The sequence below is a fragment of the Strix uralensis genome, chromosome 7 (genome assembly GCF_047716275.1).
Source record: "Strix uralensis isolate ZFMK-TIS-50842 chromosome 7, bStrUra1, whole genome shotgun sequence".
Classification (NCBI taxonomy): Eukaryota; Metazoa; Chordata; class Aves; order Strigiformes; family Strigidae; genus Strix; species Strix uralensis.
In genome coordinates, this window is record NC_133978.1 from 38,445,510 (window position 1) to 38,467,312 (window position 21,803).

The following is a 21,803-nucleotide window of genomic DNA, read 5'->3' on the forward strand; positions in this document are numbered from 1 at the left end:
ACACACCTCCTAGTCCAGAGTCCTGCCTAGGACAGGTCCTCCCATCCAGAGCCTGTGGGCAGGGATAGGGAATATCTGAGAAATCTAATGTCAACCCTCTTCTCTTAACTATAAGTGCAGCATTTAGCTTCTCTTTCAAACTCCTAATCCAGAGAAGTAGCTCCTGTTTTTATTTTAGGCCTTTCCCCTCAATAATTGTTCTATTCTCTTTAATATAATTTGCTCCTTCCAAAGTGTAAATGAAGTGTTGGACTCTTGAACGAGCTGGGCAGAGGGAGGCGAGGGACTCACATTTCTGTGGATCCTGTTCTCGTTCCTCCTGACTGAGGTTAGACCTCCCAGAGCAACACACAAGAAAAGCCAAGTTTGTGGTGGGCTCAGTCTATACCTTTCCAGTCAAACCAACAGAGTTTCCCCAGGTTATATCATAACTTTGCTTTCCTTAGCCTTTTCAGATGGTCAAAAAATCCATCTTTTCTTTTCATCTGACAGCTGTACATCTCTTTCTGCTTATTTCTCTGTCTGATTTATTTGATTTTTTGGCTACCTTCCTTGGGTTTACTTTCTTCTTTGCAAATTTGCCAAATTGATTTGTCTCACCTCTCCAGGATTTCATTTGACTCAACTGCAGGATTTCTTTCTTATTTTCCCCCTTCCTCCATCCCTTTCTGGAGATGTGTATCGCAGCCTTGGCCTCCTCACCCTGCTGTAGTTCCACACTGCCCAAACAGGCAGCAGTTTTCATTGCTTTCTATCTCCGATTTCAACATACTAGAGAAGGAGTTAATGTGTGTAGACCCAATTAACCACCCAGGCAACTGGGGCCACCTGGGCAGAACAGCACAGAAGGAAACCCTTGGCTTCTTTCAGGCCTGGGATAGCTTGGCTAGAGATATCCGAGTGTATTTCTGCTTTAATGCCTATTTAATGGCAGTGTGGCTGTCCCCCAAGTGGGGAGTTGCTAATCACTCTTCTCATAGAGGACCTGAGAAAGCAAAGCCACTTAAATAAAGTCAATTCAGGCCCAGAGTGATACATATAAATAAATATACACACTCTGTGTGTTACCACAAAGGCTGAGCTGGGAAGACAGAAAAGCTGTGAATGATCTAAATGATACTGTGCACTTGTCTGACTTACAGATATGTTCAACAAGTTTATAAAACAAAAAAATAAGCACTGAAGTTTTAAACACTTTTTTTTTTTTTCCCCTACAAACAGTTTTCTCAAAATTTCACTGTGGAAGAAGATCCAGCTTCATTGGCTAAACTGTGAGCAGTCACTGATGAATGACGTCTCAGTACATGTGTGATGCAGACAGCCCCAAATCTTTGGTCTCTGAGAAACCCAACACATTCAACAATCAGGATGCACTGGTCTTAGCTTCACCAAAAGCTAAACCTCAAGTTATTTGCAAGTCATGTGTGGCTTAGGCCTCTGTAGCCTAAAATAAAGTTTTGGGAGCTACTCTGAGGCTGTTCTTCCACTGCAGTGCTCCGAGTACCAGCACAAACCTTCCCTTTCCTTGTTCCCATTCATTAGTAGAGAGCATCTTGTAAGTGTGTGAGACATACTCAGACTGAGGAAAGAACTGTGAATTATTCTGACCCCCCCCACACCCCTTTTTGACAGTAAATGACAGTGTTTGGCTGTGTTTTCCTTGGGGAAGATGTCCTGTGCAGCAGCTTTGCAGTGCAACCGCTGACATACAGTAGTAAGCTGTTACCGCAGCAGCTGCTACTTCAGTAACTAAACAGAAATTTTAAAGCTCTTAGAGTTCTATTTTCATCATTTTTCCCCTAGATTTTCCATGCCTGTGACCCACAGCCACAGGAGAGCGAGCAGCTGGGGAGGCAGGGAATGGGGAGCGTTGCAGTGTGTGGGATCCTGCCTCTGGGTTGGGGAGTCAAACTGAAGACGAACGGCATGACTCTTCAGGAGGGAGGAAGGGAGTCATTGGGGCTTGTTTCTCCAGGGACTGGAGATGATGAACTGGTCATGTCATGGGCCTGGGACTTCTCACCCCTGTGAGCATCAGGGGAGTCAAAACACTGTCATCGTGATACAGATGTGCACACAAATCTTACCTCCTCTTCCTGCAGACGTCATTGAAGAAAAGTACATTTGGTGGGTGATACCAGGAGAAGGCAGATGGACACCTACGGAGCTCCCAGTGCCTCTCTGCCCTGGCACAGCCTGGGGGTGTAAGCAGCCCCTGCCCCGCTGTGGAGGCACCAACACACCTACACCTCCTCAAAGGGGCAGATTTTTCATCCAGCAAATGGATACTCAGAAAGGACGAGGGTGAGGGACGGAAAGTGCATCTTTCCCCTGAAATGTGATACATTGATAACTATTTGTGTCTCTTCCAAACCCTATTTTCTGCTAATTGTGACTTAATACATACACAGCAGGCCTCTAATTTTCAATGGCAGCTTTCAGCCTGGCAGTCCATTAAGTCCCTGCCATGCTGGCAATCATTTTAAGGGCCTTTCTATTGCTTGAGGCAGTGCAGAGAGCTGGCAGAGTTTTCACAGAAGCTGTGACTTAAAACAGGGGTCCCCAGCAGAACTCTGCCGAAATCGGCGGAGGTGAGCGTGTCCCCAGCCTCAGCCGCTGATGACATTGTTCCTCCGATGCAAGCAGAGGGCTGGAACGGACAGAAGTGTGGATCAAAGCCCTTAGCAGCATCTCTGCAAACTGGGTTTCCCATGCCATCGCCTGACAGCAGTTTGGTAGCTGCTCTGAGCTGTGTACTTATTAATAACTAGAACCACTACTAGAATAACATGACCCAACAAATTCCCTCAGTGCAGAGGTCAGTGCTGCATGACGGCCTGTGCAGGTGCTGGCAAATCCCTGTGGGGGACTGCAGTGCAACGCAGGAGCCCACGGCAGCTCCCCGGGAGGGGCCTCAAGGATGAGGTTGTGATGAGGTGGGGGGTTGGTCTCTTCTCCCCAGTAACAAGAGATAGGACAAAAGGAATCAACCTCAAGTTGCACAAGGGGAGGTTTAGGTTAGATATTAGGAAAAATTTCTACACAGAAAGGGCGGTCAAGTACTGGAACAGGCTGCCCAGGGAAGTGGTAGAGTCACCATCCCTGGAGGTATTTAAAAGATGTGTAGATGTGGTGCTTAGAGACATGATTTATTGGTGGCCTTGGCAGTACTAGGTTATCGGTTGGACTCAATGAAATTAAAGGTCTTTTCTAACCTAAACGATTCTGTGATTCTATGATGCTGGGGCTGTGCAGAGTCAGCACTTCTCTGTAGGATACACAACTCCTGGGCTGGACTGGAAAATACATTCCTGTGGGCATCTGAAAAGTAATGGAAATTATTTTTTCTTTTTGCACCTGCCTTTTTTCAAAATAGAAGAAAGTGTATGTATGTCCACGGCACTAAGTATTGCCCCTGGTGACCACAAGATGGTAGTGCAACACAATAATTTTTGTTAGAAAAATACAGCTGCTCATGAAGTGCCTCATTAAACATGCCTGTGTTAGGGGTATCTAGCAGGATTAACTTTTTGTGACACTGTTGTGCCTTCAGTTTGGCTTAACTGGAAGATGGATTAACCTCCTGGCAGAAAGATATATTCAGAACTGTGACAACTTCACTGTTTATCTTCAGTTTATTAAGCTGAAGCATACAAGTCTGTGCACTGGACTCAACAGATAACAACATACCATTTTCCATGTAAACCGGTGCCTGTTTTTCTTAGCAGGACATCCTTTGTTTTTACTGTGCTTCTTCCAGGCAGCTGAGATGCTTGGCCCAAACACGCAAGGTCTTACAGAAAACACATTTCACATTCTTCTGCAGTAGCAGCGAGAACATTTGGAACCAACCCTTTCCTCAGTGCCTTTGCACTCAGGAAAGCTGCATGTTTGCCTGATTACTTTTGTTCAGCAGAGATAAGAGTGGAAACACAGTACAAGACACATTTTCTGAGGTCTTTGCAAAGAGCCACTGCTACACTTTGGCAAACATGAAAATATATTGTCTTGATAGTAAGTCCAATTTCTTAGCAAATTACTGTTCTGGGGATGTAGGTCAGCTCAGTGCTACAGTGAATAATAACAATAATATCAAATACTTTCATAGCTAGAATTGTCAACAGAAAGGTAAAGGGAACTGGAAGAACTTGAGGTGAGCTTACCCTATGTAGAGATTTGCTGTGAGGTGGAGCGAAGCCACTGAATGGCAGTGGTACGCTGTCTGCTCTGTGGCTGAAGAAGAGGGGCCTGACACCCAGCACCGTCACATCACTCAAGAAAATCAAATGCTATTTTATTCTATTCTGAATCACCAGATCAATACTATTTTTACAGTCAGGACTAGAGATCAACATCCTTACCTCCAAGATGCCCTCTTGACAGTTAATTTGCTACTTTTTGATGTTTAGTCATGCCACAACCCAACAGTATAAGGTTGCAATGCACTGAATCAAGAGATATTTCGGAGCTCATGAAAGAGATGAAGACATAAAAACAGCCTCACTGGAAACTTCACTTTCAGAAGGACCACAGGCTCCTAACAGATCACCTATAGCTATAGTCCCTTCTCTAGACCACCTGCTCTCTGTTGGATCTTATGGTCAGGACTGTCCACCATCGTACAGGGAACCTTCAACCTTTCTCCTTCCTCTGAGTCAGAACTAGGTAAGACCTCAATCTAGCAGGGTGCTGGGTATAATTCAGCCTAAAGCAGAAATTCTGGCCATGAAGCATGTTTTGTTTTAGATTATATACATAGGCAAAGGGTAGAGAGAATCTCCCCAACCACTGGTGGACTGCATGAGTCTGCAGGCAGAAATTAGAGTTTAGCACCATACATCAGTGTGGCACAAACTAGTGTGTATGATTTATTCATGGAATTAATGCTCATGCTAAAAGATAATTCATTAGCTTTTAGGGCTGGAAAGATCATGGTGGTAGCTGACAACTAAATGGAAATATTTGACCATGGCAGATCAGGTTAGCAAACATTCTGTATAGAGTTACAGTGTTGACTCTAATTCAGAGCACAGCTGGCAGAAATCTTTAGTGTAAGTAAACTGTTGACTGAAAAATTTACATTTGCAAACAGTGGTGAATTCATTCTGATTTTCTGATTTATGCTGCCATGATACTGTTTTTGTACTGCTAAAATAGCCCATTCTCAGTTCTCTAACCATTTTTGGTCTGTAAGCATTTCTGAACTAGAACTAATCCATTCTGGTTGTCTAGAACTGCTTCCCTAAATTACTTATTTTAGGCTTTCCAACACCAGACTGAATCCTTTTTAAACAGTGCATTACCAGTTGGCAAAGAACCTAGAAATGGATTTTTGTTACAAAAAAATCTCACATGTCATCCATCATGTTCACGTGTGAAATGTTCAGGATTCATGAAGTTTTCAGCATTAATTCTCAATTTAGAAACACAGGAGGTGAATAACATGTCCCCATGGAGGAGGACGGTGAATAGTTACCCTTGGCATTTGTAAATGTATTTGTGAATCCATCAGTAAGCTGTATTGTGGGTTGACCATAAGGGTCGAAAGGGCATGTGAAGCCAATTAGAGATGATGCTTTGGGCTTTTGATACCTGCTAGCTAGACACCATCTTCATTTGACCTACTCAACATGCATTCAGGAAAAAAACAATCATTGTAGCCCTTCAAAGGTAATTATCAACAGGAAGCATTTTCATTTGTCTCTTAAAAAAGTCCCTAGCCAGCCAGTTCCACCTGCAGGAAGACTGCAGACTGTAGCTGACAGTGACTCTAACCAGGAGTGTTTGAAACCAAATATGGAATTACTGCACATGTATAGAGAAATCTGGCCATTTCAGTCAAATAAAAAGCTTTAGATTGGTTCAAAGTTTTTCCATAACTTTCAAAATGTTTTTTTCTCAAGTCTGCATATCTCAACCTTTTTAATTAGATGTAGACATCTTTCCTGAAGAGGGAAATGCATAACGTGCAACTAATTCATTAGGTAACACATCCTTTCTATGAGGATGCAAGATACTGTGCATCCTGTCCATCTATGCATTTAATAATAAGATTTTATATTGATTTTAAAATGCGTATTTCTTTGCAATGGAGAAGAGTAATTGTGTAGAACCTAACAGAAAACCTCATAAAAGCTCTCCATGGCCAGCAATGGGCTTGACATCAAGCCCATTAGTGGTTTCCTGGGAAAATATGTGAGTGATATGAATAAATGATACGTATTCGTATTTACATGAAAAAATATGTAAGACAATGGATTTGTTTTACAAATACTAAATGTGGCCTGTTGTTTAGATTTCAGTCATCCATTCTTACCTGGAATATAAAATTTTCTTTCACAAGAACTGTGGCTAGGAAAGTCCATTTATCTGAATATATAAATTAGACTTGGAAATTTATGTAAATGCAATTATCCTTTATCTTTGTTTCAGAATTAAGGAAACTTAAAAACCTTAGTGTGAGTGAAGACCATTCATGAATATGCTGACAAAGAGAAACAAAATTTTACATTGAATTCAATTAAAAATTTTAATGACTAAATGACATTGATAGTTTGAAAAAATGAATGAATAACATATATTGAAAATGAGATTATAAGTGTAATTGTAGGAAACTGACGCTAATTCTGTGTTGCAGCATCTTAGAGAAGGTTAAACTTCAACATCCCCATGGAGAGTGTAAGACATCATCTTTGTACTAATGCTTTTCCACTCTATTCTTTTGCTGGGGTAAAGAAGTTGCAATAAACTGATAAGCAAGATGCTTTACATTCTCACAAGGAAAATGTGGTATAACTGTCATGAAGTGTGCTGACTGAAGGTGAGAGTCTCAGCTCATCAATCGGCTTCTCTTTGGAATGGGAAAAATGTAAATATCCACGCACAAAAATAGAATTTAAAAAAATAAAAACTCCTTTAAGCACTGTATTTGTGGCACTAAATTTACATATTATGTCCTCTTCCATAAAAAAGCATCATCAAAAAGAACTTGTGCCAGTTTTGTATTAAAAGGCCTATAGAAATCTCTTAAAATTGCCTTCGTTGTTGGTAACATAGGTCCCAGACTTCTGTCTTCAGGTCGTCTAGTGTTTGATGCAGGACTCTTTGTAATCAGAGCTTCTTGTTTCTCACTCAGAGGTCCTGTGGAAAAGTAGAATATTATCTTAAAATATTTCACCAAAAAGGCCCATGCTAAAGAAGACAAATGACTAAATCAGGAGGTTTGCCAGGGGAAGACAAATGGAATTTGTGTTAGCAGAGATGATGTTTCAGAGTATTGAATACAGGCTTAGATTAGTAAAATAAATCACTGTTACTAAATATGGAAATAATATGTTTTCCTTTCACATTAATTAATCATCTCTACAACAAGCAGCATAAATCATTTCTGGAGGAAAAAATTTGTTTTCAGAAAACAACTATGACATTAAATATAACTTCCTGTCTATTCTGGAGTTGCAATTATTTTATACTGTTATTTTATGAAGTGAGTTGTCTAATACCTGGTAGAAATACCACAAGCCTCACTCATGTAAGCCCTTTTGTTGTTTGTTTTGGAGGATGTCAGTGGGATCAAAGTGGCACACAGGTATAGTGGTGCCCCTATTCCAGAAATAACTGGAATTCCTTGACAATGTACTTCAGCAAGATAAAAACCCACAGACTTTTCCAGCATAAACCATATTCAGGAAGAAGATGCCAAGCTCTTCATCTGTTCAATCTGCTACATTCAAACTTTCTCATCATCTAGACCAGTGTCTGGACCAGCCAGACTATTTTGCAGCCACATTTTCATCCTCTTGCTACTGTCAAATCAACATTGGGCAACATTTTGTCTGCCAGCGTTTCTCCGAGGATTAGCAACAGATGTCTCAATCAACACAGCAAAAACACAATTCCCCCCTTCTCCCCGGCTAGAAACACAACCTTTCATCATACTCAGATTTAGATTCTGGATTGGTGCATGCTGGCAGCAGCACGCACACCATGATAGCACTTACAATTTGTTTAAATTCTGTGGGATAGCTCTTGCACCTATGTAAGCCCATGACAAACAAGCCCTGACTGCCTTCAGAAGCAGGACTGGCTTCTGTATGGCAAGATATATCCCTACACTCTGAATGGGTTTATTTTTTTCTTGATATAGTCTTATTATGATCTTCTAACACTAGCCTTTCTATGGGAATTTGGGAATTTTAATTTTGCCTGACTCCAGGCAACAAGATTAATGCATCCTTCAAGACAGATTCCCATGCTTCTGTTTTGTCTCTTAATAAAGCAAAAATTACCTAGAAGAAGGATAATAATGATTTTTTGCACTTATCTCAAAACAGCCAGAAGACACGTACCCAGATCCAGAAACTGGAACACCATGTGCATGGTGTATTTCACATTTGATGCATGATCCTCCAAGCGAAGAACGAGTATCTGATCTTTGTCAAAAACTGTCAGCCAGTCCAAAAGATACACAACATAGAGTCCGACTTGTAACCTTACCTATAAGCACAAAAAACCCAAAAGAAAAAAAAAATCATTCATCTTACAACACTTCTAGCAGTAACAAACCAATGTTCATCTCTGTCTTCTGGGCAAAAATCCCAATTATGTTCCCTTGAGGACTCATAAAAAGACAATATCTGAACATTTTTCAATCTTCCTCTTGTTTTCAGTGCAGCTTAAGGAAATCTTCACAAATGGGCTTTCTACTGGTTAGAGATGTCATTTTACTAAGGGCTTGGCTTTGCACTTGCTGCATCAGCCCCAGGTCTACATATAAGCATTGCACAGAGACAACCATATGTAGAAGGATGCTCGGCCACCTCACCTCCATGGTCCTCCATGCCTGGGATGACCCAGCCTTCGTGGAGACACTGAAGGCCTTCAGCCCCTGGATGAACAGCAGTGGAAGGGAAGATGCTACCTTCTCCAGGCCCTAAGGCTGCTTGTATCACCTTAGGTATCAGCTGCACCAGACCACGCTGCCATGAGTAGTATAAATATTCTGATTCAGTGTCAGGAATTAGATCGGGGCGTATTTGCTTGTATCCTCTGATTACAATAATTAGATTTAGATCTAAGCTGTGGTAAAAGGGGCTGCTAGACAGTGTTAATGGTGCATTGTCTGAGTACGCAATGAGAGTGCCAGACTATGTTAGACCAGAGATGTGAAAAGGCAGTTTTTCAGCCTGTCCTGACCTAATCTCTGTTTTTCTTCCCTCCTCAATTTTACATAACAAGTTGAAACACAAGAAGGGTAGTCTGGTGTTCTTAAAAGTCCAACCTCCAACTGTGCTTATAAATATTTTTCTAAATCCCTTCAGGCTCAGAAAAGAGGAACATGAATCCCAAGTCATAAGCATCTTTCATAAAAGAGACTTAACATCTTCAAGTCGCATTACCGCAGAACCAATGAAGTCAGATAACAATAGTCTTTTGTTTCTTACACCGACTCATGTGACCTACATTGATACCTAAATTCCAGTAAAATAAGTCATATTTTGAATTACTGCTAAGTCATTATTATCATAATGTATGATTTTGATGTGCATCTTTGGCTGCTTATAACAATAAGCCTCCATATTTAGCAGACTTCTTCATGTGCTACACAACAATTTGAAACATCTTATTTGATTAAAACATCAGCCTACTGGCAGCGCAGCATTCCAGCCCTCAGTCTATGCCCCACTTCACTGAACACTGGGGCAAACGGGCTCAGTGGTGGGTTTTGCTTTTCTTTCTCCTGGGAGATGGAGATGACTGAAAGGCAACCATTGGCTGCATCGTATAGTTTGGGGTTGCAGCACTTTCCCACACGGGCTTAGAATCTTTTTTTAAAGCTTTTGACCAGAAGGAAGAATTTTAAATAATATGTACCCATAATTTTAACTAATATGTCCCTGCAAGTTTCTTTTTTTCTTGGGAACAGCGAGAACCTTGATTTTCTTTCCTATACAGTGTGTTGTATTGACTTCTTTCTTTTTCATTGCTGTTCATCTGAACCAGATTGTGTCCTTCCATAAAGCTCCAGCGCTTCCCCCTATACATCGAAGGCATCAGTTGAGTTTCCCAAGCCATTCTCCTCTCCATTAGATTAATTTCTGCACTTTCAGTTTGCTCACCCTGGCTCGGCATGCCTTTCTCCGGGTAATATGCTTTTCACTGATTCTAAGTGAGAATAAGCTGACAAACACCCCTTTCTTTACAGGTTAGCATCTATCAGCAGCAACAATGTCTATGACACCTCTCTTGTTTCAGGAATATATTAACAAATAGCAAAACAAAATTCTTCTGGTGCAGTTGCACAAGTAGCAATCTAATGAGCTCACCAGGGAAAATAATCCCTACTTTTTCAATATATAGCAGACCATGCACATAACAGACTTTAGCAACTTGGCTGAAGAAGCAGCTAAAAAAGCCCATTGAGGAGCACAGTTGGCATTTGTGTTTTATTACGAACACCTGCTTGTGGCTCTCTGGGAAGAGGCATCCTCTGTTAATTTTCAAAAGTATCTTCTTCAGGGGGTTGCCTAAGACAACAAATGAAGATTGGTTCTGCACCCCGAGGACGAAGATAAGAGGAAAATTTTTCCTTCTGGTTCTCTCTCTGCTTTTCTCTCCCCACACTGAAAGAAATGGATTTGCGCAAGCAGATGGCTGATAAATACTGTGATACTGCCTGGCAGCAACGCGTGTCTGTGGAGGTCCTGGAGGCCATCATCAAAGACGAGCAGCTCCAGTCTACCTGCCACGGTAAGTAAGAGGAATGTCGTCTTTGCCCTACTACTGTGGGGCGCAAGCTTGCACAATACACTCTTTTATGGTTATTTTGTCGAGTGGAGGAGGCAGTAACTTCAGCCCGGAGACAAAGGAGGGAAGTATTCCCTCTGAGTCCTTTACAGCCTGAGCAAATAAAAGAGGATTGAATGGCAAACTGGCCAGATGTGATACTTCAAGTCAATCTTTTCCATATTATTCTCCCCCCTCAAGCAAAATTTGCAGTTCTACAGTGAAAATGTGAATTTTGGAATACTAAGCCTGTAATACTTATCCATTCCCCTGCCAGCAGTTTCTGTATTTCCTTTTATCATTTTCTGATGTGCACAATTTTAAAAAAAATAAAGGTTTTATCTAGTTATTGGTAGCCTTTTCTTGAGAAAGAATGCATAATTTATTTTGATTTTGAGGCAATTTTGTACCACAAAGATCCTTGCCAGAGCTACTTTTTGGAGAGATCTGCAAAAAGCTTACACATTAAACTGTAATCTTCACTAAATGTGCTCTCCATACACTTGCACAATAGGAAGACTGTATTATTACTGTTGGCATTCATCAGGGAACAGACTAGGGACACAGCTGAGCCAGTACATCAGCTTTTACATGCTTATATATATTTATGTCAAATTTATTGCAAATGAAAAGGGAGAAAGTTTTTTTTCTTGACGCTTAGTTGCACGGTATTTTGGTATTTTAATAACCTTGACACAACGTATCATTAAACAAGCAAAGAATCAAATGTTCTTGGAAATACGTACGGGCATGGCATTGTTCAGGGTGTTGTTGTAGACACAGGCTCTCAATGAGTAATCCAGCATGCAATTTTCAAACAGCTGCAGTGATTCTGCCACTTTTTCATGAAAATCTTCTGCAGATTTATTAGCACTTGCAAAGTACAGATAATCGGAGTACAATCTGCAAATGAGATACGTGTAAGTAAATGACAGAGGAAATGAAAAAAGATTTATTTACATGACAATGGCAATCACTTACATAAATCGAGGGAAAGGGTACATGTGTGTAACATTGCTTCACCGACAGCCTGTTCAGCCAGTGACACATTTTCTATTCATTTTGATAGGTTTTGGCTCAGAGTAACATCCAATCCAGAGAGTTGCCAAACATCATCCTCACTTTCAAGGTCAGCATCCCTTGAGAACCTGACCCTAGTAATTGTGCAAGCCAATATTTTCTCCTGAAATTGCCTGAAGGCAAATTTTTCAAGTGTTTATAGATTCAATTTGTGTTATCTATGAAGAGAAGAACTGGTCTCAGCTGACATTGGTACCCCTCTATATTTGGTGCTCCACACTGCCATGGATAGAAACAGTCCTTATCTCAAAAGTTTAAGTTGAAATCAAAACCAATAGAGGAAGGGTATGGGTTAGAAAGAGTGATTTTTATGTGATTACCAAGCTGGACATCATCAAAAATAGGAAAAGGCCCAGATCTCCTAGTTTTTGCAGAAAGCTCCACCTCCAATCCCATATTGTTTCTATGTTGACTTCCCATCAAAACCTCCCAATTTACAGCATTTCACCTCTTGGTTTTTTTAATCTGAAATACTACAGCTAGGTGTATGGTTCACATTTGTGCTACAGTCTGCAGTGCTGCGTTCCCCAAGCAGTCCCACCTCTACTTTGAGGACAGCAGGACGTGGCCTCACATGTGTTTGCAGCTTGAGTAAAAGCCATCAGCAACAGGAATTTGTCTAAGTTACAGCAGAGACCTATCCCCTCATTGCACATTTTTAGCACAAGTTTTGCGATTGCTTTGTATCATTTAAAAAAGATTATCTAAATACAAATCCCTTTCAGGGGGGCTGGTAAAACAACCTAAAACCTACAGGCAAGTAAAATGTCTATGTTAGCATTAATCCCTGAAACCTTGATTAAACTTTCCCAAGATAAATATGATTCAAAGAGACAAAGGAAATGCTCTGACACGGCATAAGTATTAAATCTGCTGAACATGGTATTTTAACTTTCTTTCATATTTAGGCTTAGAAACTATGACCAGAACCCCAACAATACCTCAGGATTTTGGAGACAACTTTGTAACACTTGAGAAGGAGTCACTTCCTCAACTGTGCCTGAAGCACAAATATTATGCCTCTATAATGCCTCCACCTCTCGACAAAATTCCAGCAAACCTAGGTATCTTTCAGCCTCTTTCAAAAAACACAGGTGTCTAAGACATGACTTAAAAAACTGATTTATTTAGGTCTCATTTTATTGCTGCAGTAACCTTTTGTATTGCACTTACTTTATTATTTTTTAACTTCCCTAGATTTCCACAGGTACTTAAAAATTCATCATTTAATTTAGAAAGTTTAGGCCCTAATCCAGGAAAGCACTTAAGCACAGGAATAGCCCCTCTGCACTCATTATTTATGTTAGTGTTTTGCAAGAACAGGATTTGAATTCCCATATGAACCAAATGAAGACTCTCTGTTCATTTAAAAATGAAGGAAAGGGATACATTTGTCTCAGGATGCTTTTAATTCCATTTTTACACACTTTTAAAAAGAAAAATCATAGCACACTATAGGAGATGAGGCAGAGGCACTCAGTACTATGTATAGGAGTCACCAACTAAGAAGGACAAAGACTCTAATTTTTGTCCAGTTCTTGACAGTCTGTCCAATGCACTTCAGACTGCTTTCTTTAAAGGAAAAAATTCTGTCTCAGAGCAGAGGAGGGTACCAGGACCAGACTGGTGGGGCAGCCTATTTCAAAGTGATGCCAACTGGTGCTTGAGGACCACAACCACAACACCACGTGTGTCCACTCCCTCTGCAATGGCAGACCTTGGATCCCTCATGCCGCACCCCCCAGAGAGCCACCCCACCAGCGCCGGATACAAGAGTGAGCTGGAGAGAAGCTAAGGGCCAAAGCCAACCAACTTCAACTAAATTAGGCACACAACAGTATCTCCTGCTTGCAGAAAAGTGTGTACATCAACAAGGCTTGGGCTCGCCCAGCTTGTCCCAGGGATGGCAGGACCAACTGCTCCTGGCAGAGCAGGTGAAAAGCTTCTTGCTCGGGGAAATCAGCCAGAAGGCATCACATACTGTATGGGCCCGGATGCAATTTTATTTGAAAAGGTTTAATATGACTGCTTAATATTTCTAATCTTCCATTAAAATAAATGCATCATTTTAAAGACTTGCTGACATCTTAAGGAAAACTACATTCTTGAAGACAAGTTCTCTCTCTGCAGGGCAGTTGAGATTTTCCATGTTTCTTTCCATCTGTTTTTAATTCTGGGGACATCTGCGTGGAAATAAAACCTTTGCTGATTAGGATTTCAGCTGTTCCAGCTACTTGAAGTCGTTACCCTCAATCACCACCATTACAATGAAATAATGACACCCACCATCACAAACCTTGATGTCCCCCAAACATCCCCTGTTGGGGGATAGACCAGACCCTGTGCAGGTTCGACCAGACCCCGTCCCAGACCCTGTGCAGCACCCACGTCCTCCTGGCTACTGAAAGGCAACTGCCCCATTGCCCGGCATCACCAATGGAGCTGCACTGGCTGCCTCTTTTGCCATGGCTGCTTTTGCTCCTGAAGTTCAGATGAGCTATCAGGAACAAGGGCATAGGGAATCGTAAACAAAAAGAAACCAATTTATCATAAATATAGTAAGGGAGATGAAGCTGACTTTTTATCTCACCCTTATTAAAGCTGGCAAAGAGCTACACCCACATTACAGAAGGTGGTTAAAGCAATCAGGGAATTTGTCAGTAATTTACATGAGGAAGCCACTTCAGCCAGCACTCTCACATAAAACTACCATCTGTTAAATCCTGAGGTCAGGAGATGCCATTAAAAGTTGAGAGCTGTATTTCCTGACACAGGAGATGGGAAGCACTCTCACAGCTCTGCCTCTTTGCAGTAGCCATGTCCTATCCTCAGCGAAGCTCCTCAAGGAACATTCGTCCCTTCCCACTGCCCAGCCACTCCGGGCAGCCAGGCAGCGGCCGGGCAGGGGGTACGGGCTGCCTGCACAAGTGCCCCATGCCTGCTCTTCTCCCAGTGCCCGACCTCACACCACAGCCTGGTCCCCATCATCATCTTCATCCCCTTCTTCCTGGGTGTTTCTGGGGCTTTGCCCCAAGCACTGACCTATCCCTAAGTATCCTGAACATCCCTATGGAGCTACAGAGAGAAGGAATTCACACCCCCTCGATCTGATCCTTTTGGACTGCTACCTGCATCCCCTCCACCCTCCCTGTTACCCTCATAATGATCATCCTCCTTCAGAGGACACAGTGGAAAGAAATGCCCCAGAAATCTGGAGGAAGACTGTAGAGGAAAGAGAAATGCAAGTGGAAAGAAGGGCATTCCTGGCTAACACAATGGAGAACTATTCAAGAACAGACCACACCTTTGCAAAAGCTGAGCCCTTTCACTGCAAACAAAGTCAGAAAGACCAAGGATGAACTCCTAGGTAGCTGTTGGCTGTGCAAGCTAAAATTGCCTACTGAAGCTTTATATGAGTGCTGCACTAATAATTTTTAAGATTAAAAAAGTTTGTATCATTTGCTGACTCTGGAGCTATTTGCAATCTTTTAATCATTTTGAACAGTATGTCCCTTGAAGACACAAACCTTATTATTTAACATGAATTGAAGCACTTCACGGGACCACTTATGCTGAGGCCTGTCAATGCAGTGCCATACTCAGTCTAGTGAGCCCTGCTGAGAACCAGGGCATATTAGCTCAGGTAATGGAGTTATATTGCATTTGGCAATGTATAAATTCTTTTTTTCAGAGTAGCTCAGGTGTCCGTGCATGACACTCACTGTGGCATTTACACTCACGTGCCCGTCTTTACAACACTATCACAATTAAATATGCCAAAATACACAGAATAAAAACCCTCGGCAGTTCTCATCATAAACCAAGTAACTTTGTCAAATACTATGTGAACATTTATTTGCACCCAAGAGAGCAAGAGCGAATAAATTTATTATAGTAAGAAAAATTTCTTGCGTACTTTAGCAACATGATCTTTGCTCACCTTTCAACAGGGTCTCTCAGCATGATGATAAGTTTGGCATTCGGCTGGAAGGCATGGATAAAATCCTGGATTAGGAAGGGAGGTTCTCCTTCACTACTGTTGTCATAAAAGAAAATCCAAGCGTTGTTGTCCCACATTGTCGAGGCACTGGCCTCCCCTGGAAATTAAAAGCATCTCTGCTAGTAACTCATTTCATTCTTTGTATTGCAGTAGAAATTGGTTGAATTTTGAACTGGTGTAGACTGATTAAAATTAACTATTAATTTTAACATAACTCAGTTCTTGCAAATTGATCTGACTAATGCTCCCCAGAGCCAGAACAATGACATTGCCTTGTACCTTTGTCAATATAGTGATGGCCAGGGCAGGTTTTATGTAATTCCACCTGAAATATAACTGTTCACTAACCACACTGCTTCCTATTAGTGGTTAACACATGCAAATATATTTCATCTGGGCTGAAATGGACTGCTCAGGGGTTTGGCCCACCCTCCAGCGAGGAGGCAGGAGCTTGTTGCTGCCGAAGATCTGCCGTGCTCTCTGTAGCACCCCAAGGGTTGGCTTTAATGGTCCTGATCTCAGAGAAGTAACTTGCTAACAAATTTGACACAAACTGAAGAAAAAAGCAGAAACCACCACTCCAGTGGATCAATAGTGCTAAGAATGTAAACAGGAGAGTCGGTGACCACATGGGAAATATTAAAAAAAAAATGCACTAACCAGCTGAATTGTGTCACTGCGGTTTGAAATATCCCTTTTTGAGAATTATCCTTTATCAGAGCTTTTTTATATAGTTATGATTATTCATGTAGATTAAATCAATTATAACTATTAACTAATAAATAATAATAAATAACACATTTGGTTAAATGCCAGATTCTGATATCCTGAGTTTCTGAAGAAGTTTACTCTGAATGTAATGCTACAGGGAGAAACACAATCAGTAACGCCTCTGCCAGAACAAGGTGTTTGATGGTTCAGCTGTTAAATAAATGTTCTGATACAATGTTTTGAATTGTATAATCTTCCCTGTCTTTTTAAGTAATACTGGCATTTATGTGGCACACTACTGTTTAATGAAACATATACAGAAGCTTTTTGGAAACTTCCATTCTTTGACAGTCTAATGAGAACTAATTCTTGTTAATGAGGTTTTTCGAATCAAAAGGAATGAGATGAAAAAATAATAATGTTGTAGGCTTACAGACTTGCACATGATTTCCCTTTTTCTTTTTTTTTTTTTTTTTATCTCCTGGGAAAGTTCAATAAAGATTTTAAGAGATGGCCAAAACACAACATGAAAAAGGTACTGGCTCCAAATTTCAGCTTAACATAATGTGATTCATTAATAAAGTCTGGGAGTTGTTAGAAAACACATTAATCTTCTGTCATGTTCATTTTGCCTCTTTTCAGAAGGAGATCAGGTCCATTGGCTAAATTTGGGTGTCCACAACAGCTCTGCTTTTCCATTCTAAATTAATTAGCCAAAGCACTGCCTAATCATCAGCGGGCTTTGACTTGTCAATTAAAACTCAATTAGCCCAACTCCCACGCTGGCTGAAGTAGAAACACAAAAGACTAAATATAGGACAAGAGATAGTCGTACCACAAAAACATCATGCAGCTATTTCTGCGCTATCAGAAGATGGTATAATGCAAACAGCTATGAGCACTTGCATGCATGGATTTACAGAATAGTGCACTCCAGGGATGAGAACGACCTTGCAAAGTCACTGCTACATCTCCATGACAGGAATGACCAGGCTTAAACTGCTCCCTCAAAAATGTTTGCCTAAATCATGCCAAAGATTAAAGTCTAAGACCTCATCTAACCATCTATTCCTCTCTAGAATAGATTTTCTGATTTTCCTTTATACTTGTCTGCTCTGTAGACCTCTGACCATATTTGATGCTCTACTGGATTTATTCCAATTAACTTATATATAGTGACCAAACCTGAGCATAAGAACATCTGCTTACCCATGTGCTATCTGAACTAAATAAAATCAAAGCATTTACACATAAACGCACAGATTCTCTTAACATCACAGACCAGACCACTCCACAGACGTTGCTACAGTTGGATCAGCTGCCACCACCAAAAATGTGCAGGGAGCACACAAGTAAGGGAAGATCACAGGCACACGCCCAAATCATGCTAAAGCATTAACAGGGACTCGAGATGCTGCTCTAACGCAGTCAGTCCAGGAGAGCCTGGGTTCAGGAAGGCAAATCTTTCCAAAATAAGATGACTGTCAAGAATTAAGGGGAAGAGTGGGGAAATAAATAAAACCCATCACTCTGGTCTCTGCTGACTCTTATAATTTTAATTTCCTGAAGCAGCCAAACATACTCCTGACAATTTGACAGTGTTCCTTTCTGGTTTAGAATACAGATTTAATATCTGAAAGAGAACAAGCCATACTAAACATGAGATAAATTAATCACTGCTATAGTAATTATGTCAAATTACTGCAGTGCAACCAAAAATACATTAATTTTCTTATGAATTTAAAGAACATATAAATTACTAAATTGCCTAAAGAATAAATGTATAACCTCTTTATTCAGTCATTAATGGATTAAAATCATACTGTGTTTTCACAAGACATTCCTCTGAATTTATCCTATTAATGATCACAAATAAACAAGCCCTGCTCAGAATGCCTCAGGCTAGATCAGTGTTGTCCTCTTTGATTCATCTCTAACAGATGTTGGGTTTTTTGGGAAAATGCAATTATTACCCACGAAGTATAATATCCAGAGAAGCTTAATTTTTCAAAATAATGTAACATGATGAACTACTGAAAAGTTTATAGCTTTAATTCGATTTTTCTTTCTAGTCATCTGAAATAAGAAAATGGAGGATTCCAAGAAAACCTGATATTCATACAGATTCATTTTAGACTAGCTAGCTTTGTTTTGTTTTTTACCAAGGTCATAAAAGACTGACTTAATGAGTATAATCATTCAGGACTTTTCCTGTAAACTTAATAAGAAAAGCGAACAGAACCTTAATGAAACAAGAAATGAGACTACAGGAAAAAAAAACACAAAGTGAACTCTAGAAAAAGCTGTAACAGGAGGTAAGTAATCAAAGATGTACATTGCCAATTAGATTAGTGAATTTAATTAGTATAAGCACTTCACCCATGAAAGGACAGGAGATATTATTGTAAGTAGGAGGAAAATCTGCAGATGTCCTTGATGGCAACATTTCTTAAGACCCCATCTTGCAAATTTTGCTCAATGTTGAATATTTAATAAAGAGAATGATAGACTAAAATGGAGGCTGAGGAAGTACTGAACAAATGTGACTATAGACAAGTCTCTGCTTTATACAACGCAAGACATCATCACCATTTCATCCAGCCAAAAATTGGTTAAATTTTTTTGGTTAGAATGAGACACAAAAAAAATATTCTGAGGGTATTCCCTCTGAGGGCAGGCAGCAAAAATCTTGTCTGTATTTTCTGTAGAATAATGACTTCAGGCCTACTTGAAAAGTCTCTTTTCAACAGGAAACTGTCTCTTGCACAACTAGTATTTTCATGGAATGTGCCTGGTTTCCCTTGGAAATTTTGAGGTGACAGAGTAAGACTGGTAAAAATCTCTTCCCCTCAGTTTTCTGGTTTTAGCAGACAGCAAAAGCAGAATTTAGAAATTTCTGCTGACATTCCTCATGGGCACTGTAAACCTACGGCAGCACGACCACAGTGGATGAGCACAGTGGATCGACCACTGTGTGTCATGGAAAGCAATCCAGGGATACCTCCCTAGAACCCAGCCCTAACCACAGTCTTCCATAAGGTACAACGTAGCAGCATTTTTAAGCCATTTTAAATGCTAATCAGGTAATTTAATATCAACTGAAACAGTAGGATTATCTTCAAATAGTATCCTGTACTGTGCCTCTAGGTTCTGTATGTGAAAAGAAACACAGCGCAAGATAGCTTCAACTTGACTCTTTATATCCCTGATCTTGAAACTTGCATTATCTTTGCTGTTTAAAAAGCAGCTTGGGAGTTTAATCATATTTATTTCAGTCCATCATAGACTACATAGGGATGATGATGCAAAAAATTGTGGTCCTTCTTCCTACATGTACCTTATGTTGGAGCTTGAGAAGAGCTGTGCTGCTATCATGGAAACTGTCTCCAGTCAGCTACAGGATTTCTCCAGCACCCATTGCATGTTGTAACACCACAATTAGTGTGTTATCCCAGACACATTGCTACAGCACATGAACTTGAAGCTACAATCCCATCACTACAAACCCCTCGTAATGAAAACAGAATGAAAACCATGTTTGAAGGAGTCACCAGGGTCATTCTCACTCTTTTTTTAAAAAAGATTTAATGAAATGCTGATGTTCATCAGACATTTATTGCTTGCTCAGGCGTTTTCTAAAGACAATCACAACTTTTTAACAAAGCAAGTAACCATCCTCCAGGAAAAGGCAAGAACTTCTGCACTATCCACATACAGCAGAGAAAACCAACATCAGGGGCCCTGTGCTGTGAGCCGTTCACGTCTGGGAAATGCCCCTCTCATGCCTCAGCTACGAATGCTGCCAACCTGGAGCTACAGAGACATATTTCAGAGGCTGTGTTTGCCCTACCAATTATGATGTTGTTCATCTTGCCGTGCTCTTTTGCCGCTTCGCTCTGCAGCACACCCTGAATCTGATGTGCTGCTAAGTCAAACAGATCAAGGTAATCTTCCACTGGGTAGCGATCATGAAATCCATCCCTCAGACGAATGATTCCTAAAAACAATGAAAAGAGAGAAGTTTATTTGAAAAAAAAAAGAAAACAGCAGGGCAAGATTAACCACTGGTGTAAATCAAGACAGCTTCATTGACATGGCTGGCACTGAGCCAGCTAACGTCAGCACAAAATTAGACCGATGAAGTGTAACACTCAGATAAAAGTGTCAATAATGAAGTAGCTGACATTTGAGATACTATACGATTAAGCCATAAATTCACAGTGATAGGAAATATCTTAAGTGTTCTGTTTTATAGTTCCTGCATGAATAGCTTGCATTTATTTTCTTCTAAATATAGCTTTTGGAATGAATATAAAAGACCAGATTCTGCTTCCATTTGCACCAATATACATTGAAGTAATATTGGACTCCCACTAGATTTACTGTATTGCGATTGAGAACAGGCTCTGATGCCAAATATGCAAATCAATATGCACTTATCAAAATCAGAAAACTGGGAAATCATTCATGTTTTTGTCTTTCACAAGTGTGAAAACAAAGCTCCATGATAGCATCTTATTTTTCTCCTCTCCTTCCGTACACTCCAGGGTGTGTTCTGTATCACCTTCTCCCTGCATTTCTCAGTATCTTGAGCCACATCTGTGATTTTTATACTCCTTTTCCCACCCTTCTTTCCAAATCTAATCTCACTTCTCCACTTTCTGTACATGCTTCCCATGCCCACCTTTGCATTCTTGCTTCTTACCATACCACAGGAGAGTTTCTCAAGTGGTCAAGGACGGTATTGGGAAGGCAACAGAGTAAGAGCAAAGGTAACAGTACAGAACAGGACTTCTCAGCTCTCCCTTTCTTGTTCCCGCAAGGCCAATAATTATCAATTATGTGCGAGGAAAGCTCAGCAAGGGAGTTCTTTTGTCCATTGCCTCTGATTTTCCCCTTCAGGAAAGTGGGATTTAATGAGGGTAGAAGAAAGCTCAGCAGTGTATTTTGACTTGTTTTGAGGGGGAAAAAAAAAGTACAAGCATGGTGCTACAGACTGCCTTGGTTCATTGCCACTCCAACCATGGGAATAGAAATTGTGGCTAAGAGCCAGGAAAGAGAGACAGTCAAGCTGGGACAAAGTCCTGTAGAGCATCAACCAGCCCAGCAGAATGGGAAAGCGGTGATTTGCAAAATGGGGCCTCCCCAGGAGGGCTGTTTAGCTTCAGCTGAAATTAGTCAGTCTCATAAAAATCAACTGAATCAGAGGATGCCATAGAACAGAGAC

The 21,803-nt window shown here is 40.7% G+C and overlaps 1 protein-coding gene across 4 annotated transcripts in view; it reads right to left on the reverse strand.

The window, feature by feature from the left end:
* Positions 1-3,616: 3,616 nt before the first annotated feature.
* The window catches only part of CHST15 (carbohydrate sulfotransferase 15), a 54,255-nt gene continuing 36,068 nt past the window's right edge, over positions 3,617-21,803 (reverse strand). For all 4 annotated transcript variants that reach the window (XM_074875494.1, XM_074875492.1, XM_074875495.1 and 1 more), the window contains exons 4-8: positions 20,427-20,573; positions 15,806-15,962; positions 11,532-11,688; positions 8,349-8,496; positions 3,617-7,140 (exon numbers count right to left, since the gene is read on the reverse strand). In XM_074875494.1, coding sequence (XP_074731595.1) covers positions 6,950-7,140; positions 8,349-8,496; positions 11,532-11,688; positions 15,806-15,962; positions 20,427-20,573 — 800 coding nt within the window. In that variant the 3' untranslated portion in view covers positions 3,617-6,949. The remainder of the gene's footprint in view (positions 7,141-8,348; positions 8,497-11,531; positions 11,689-15,805; positions 15,963-20,426; positions 20,574-21,803) is intronic.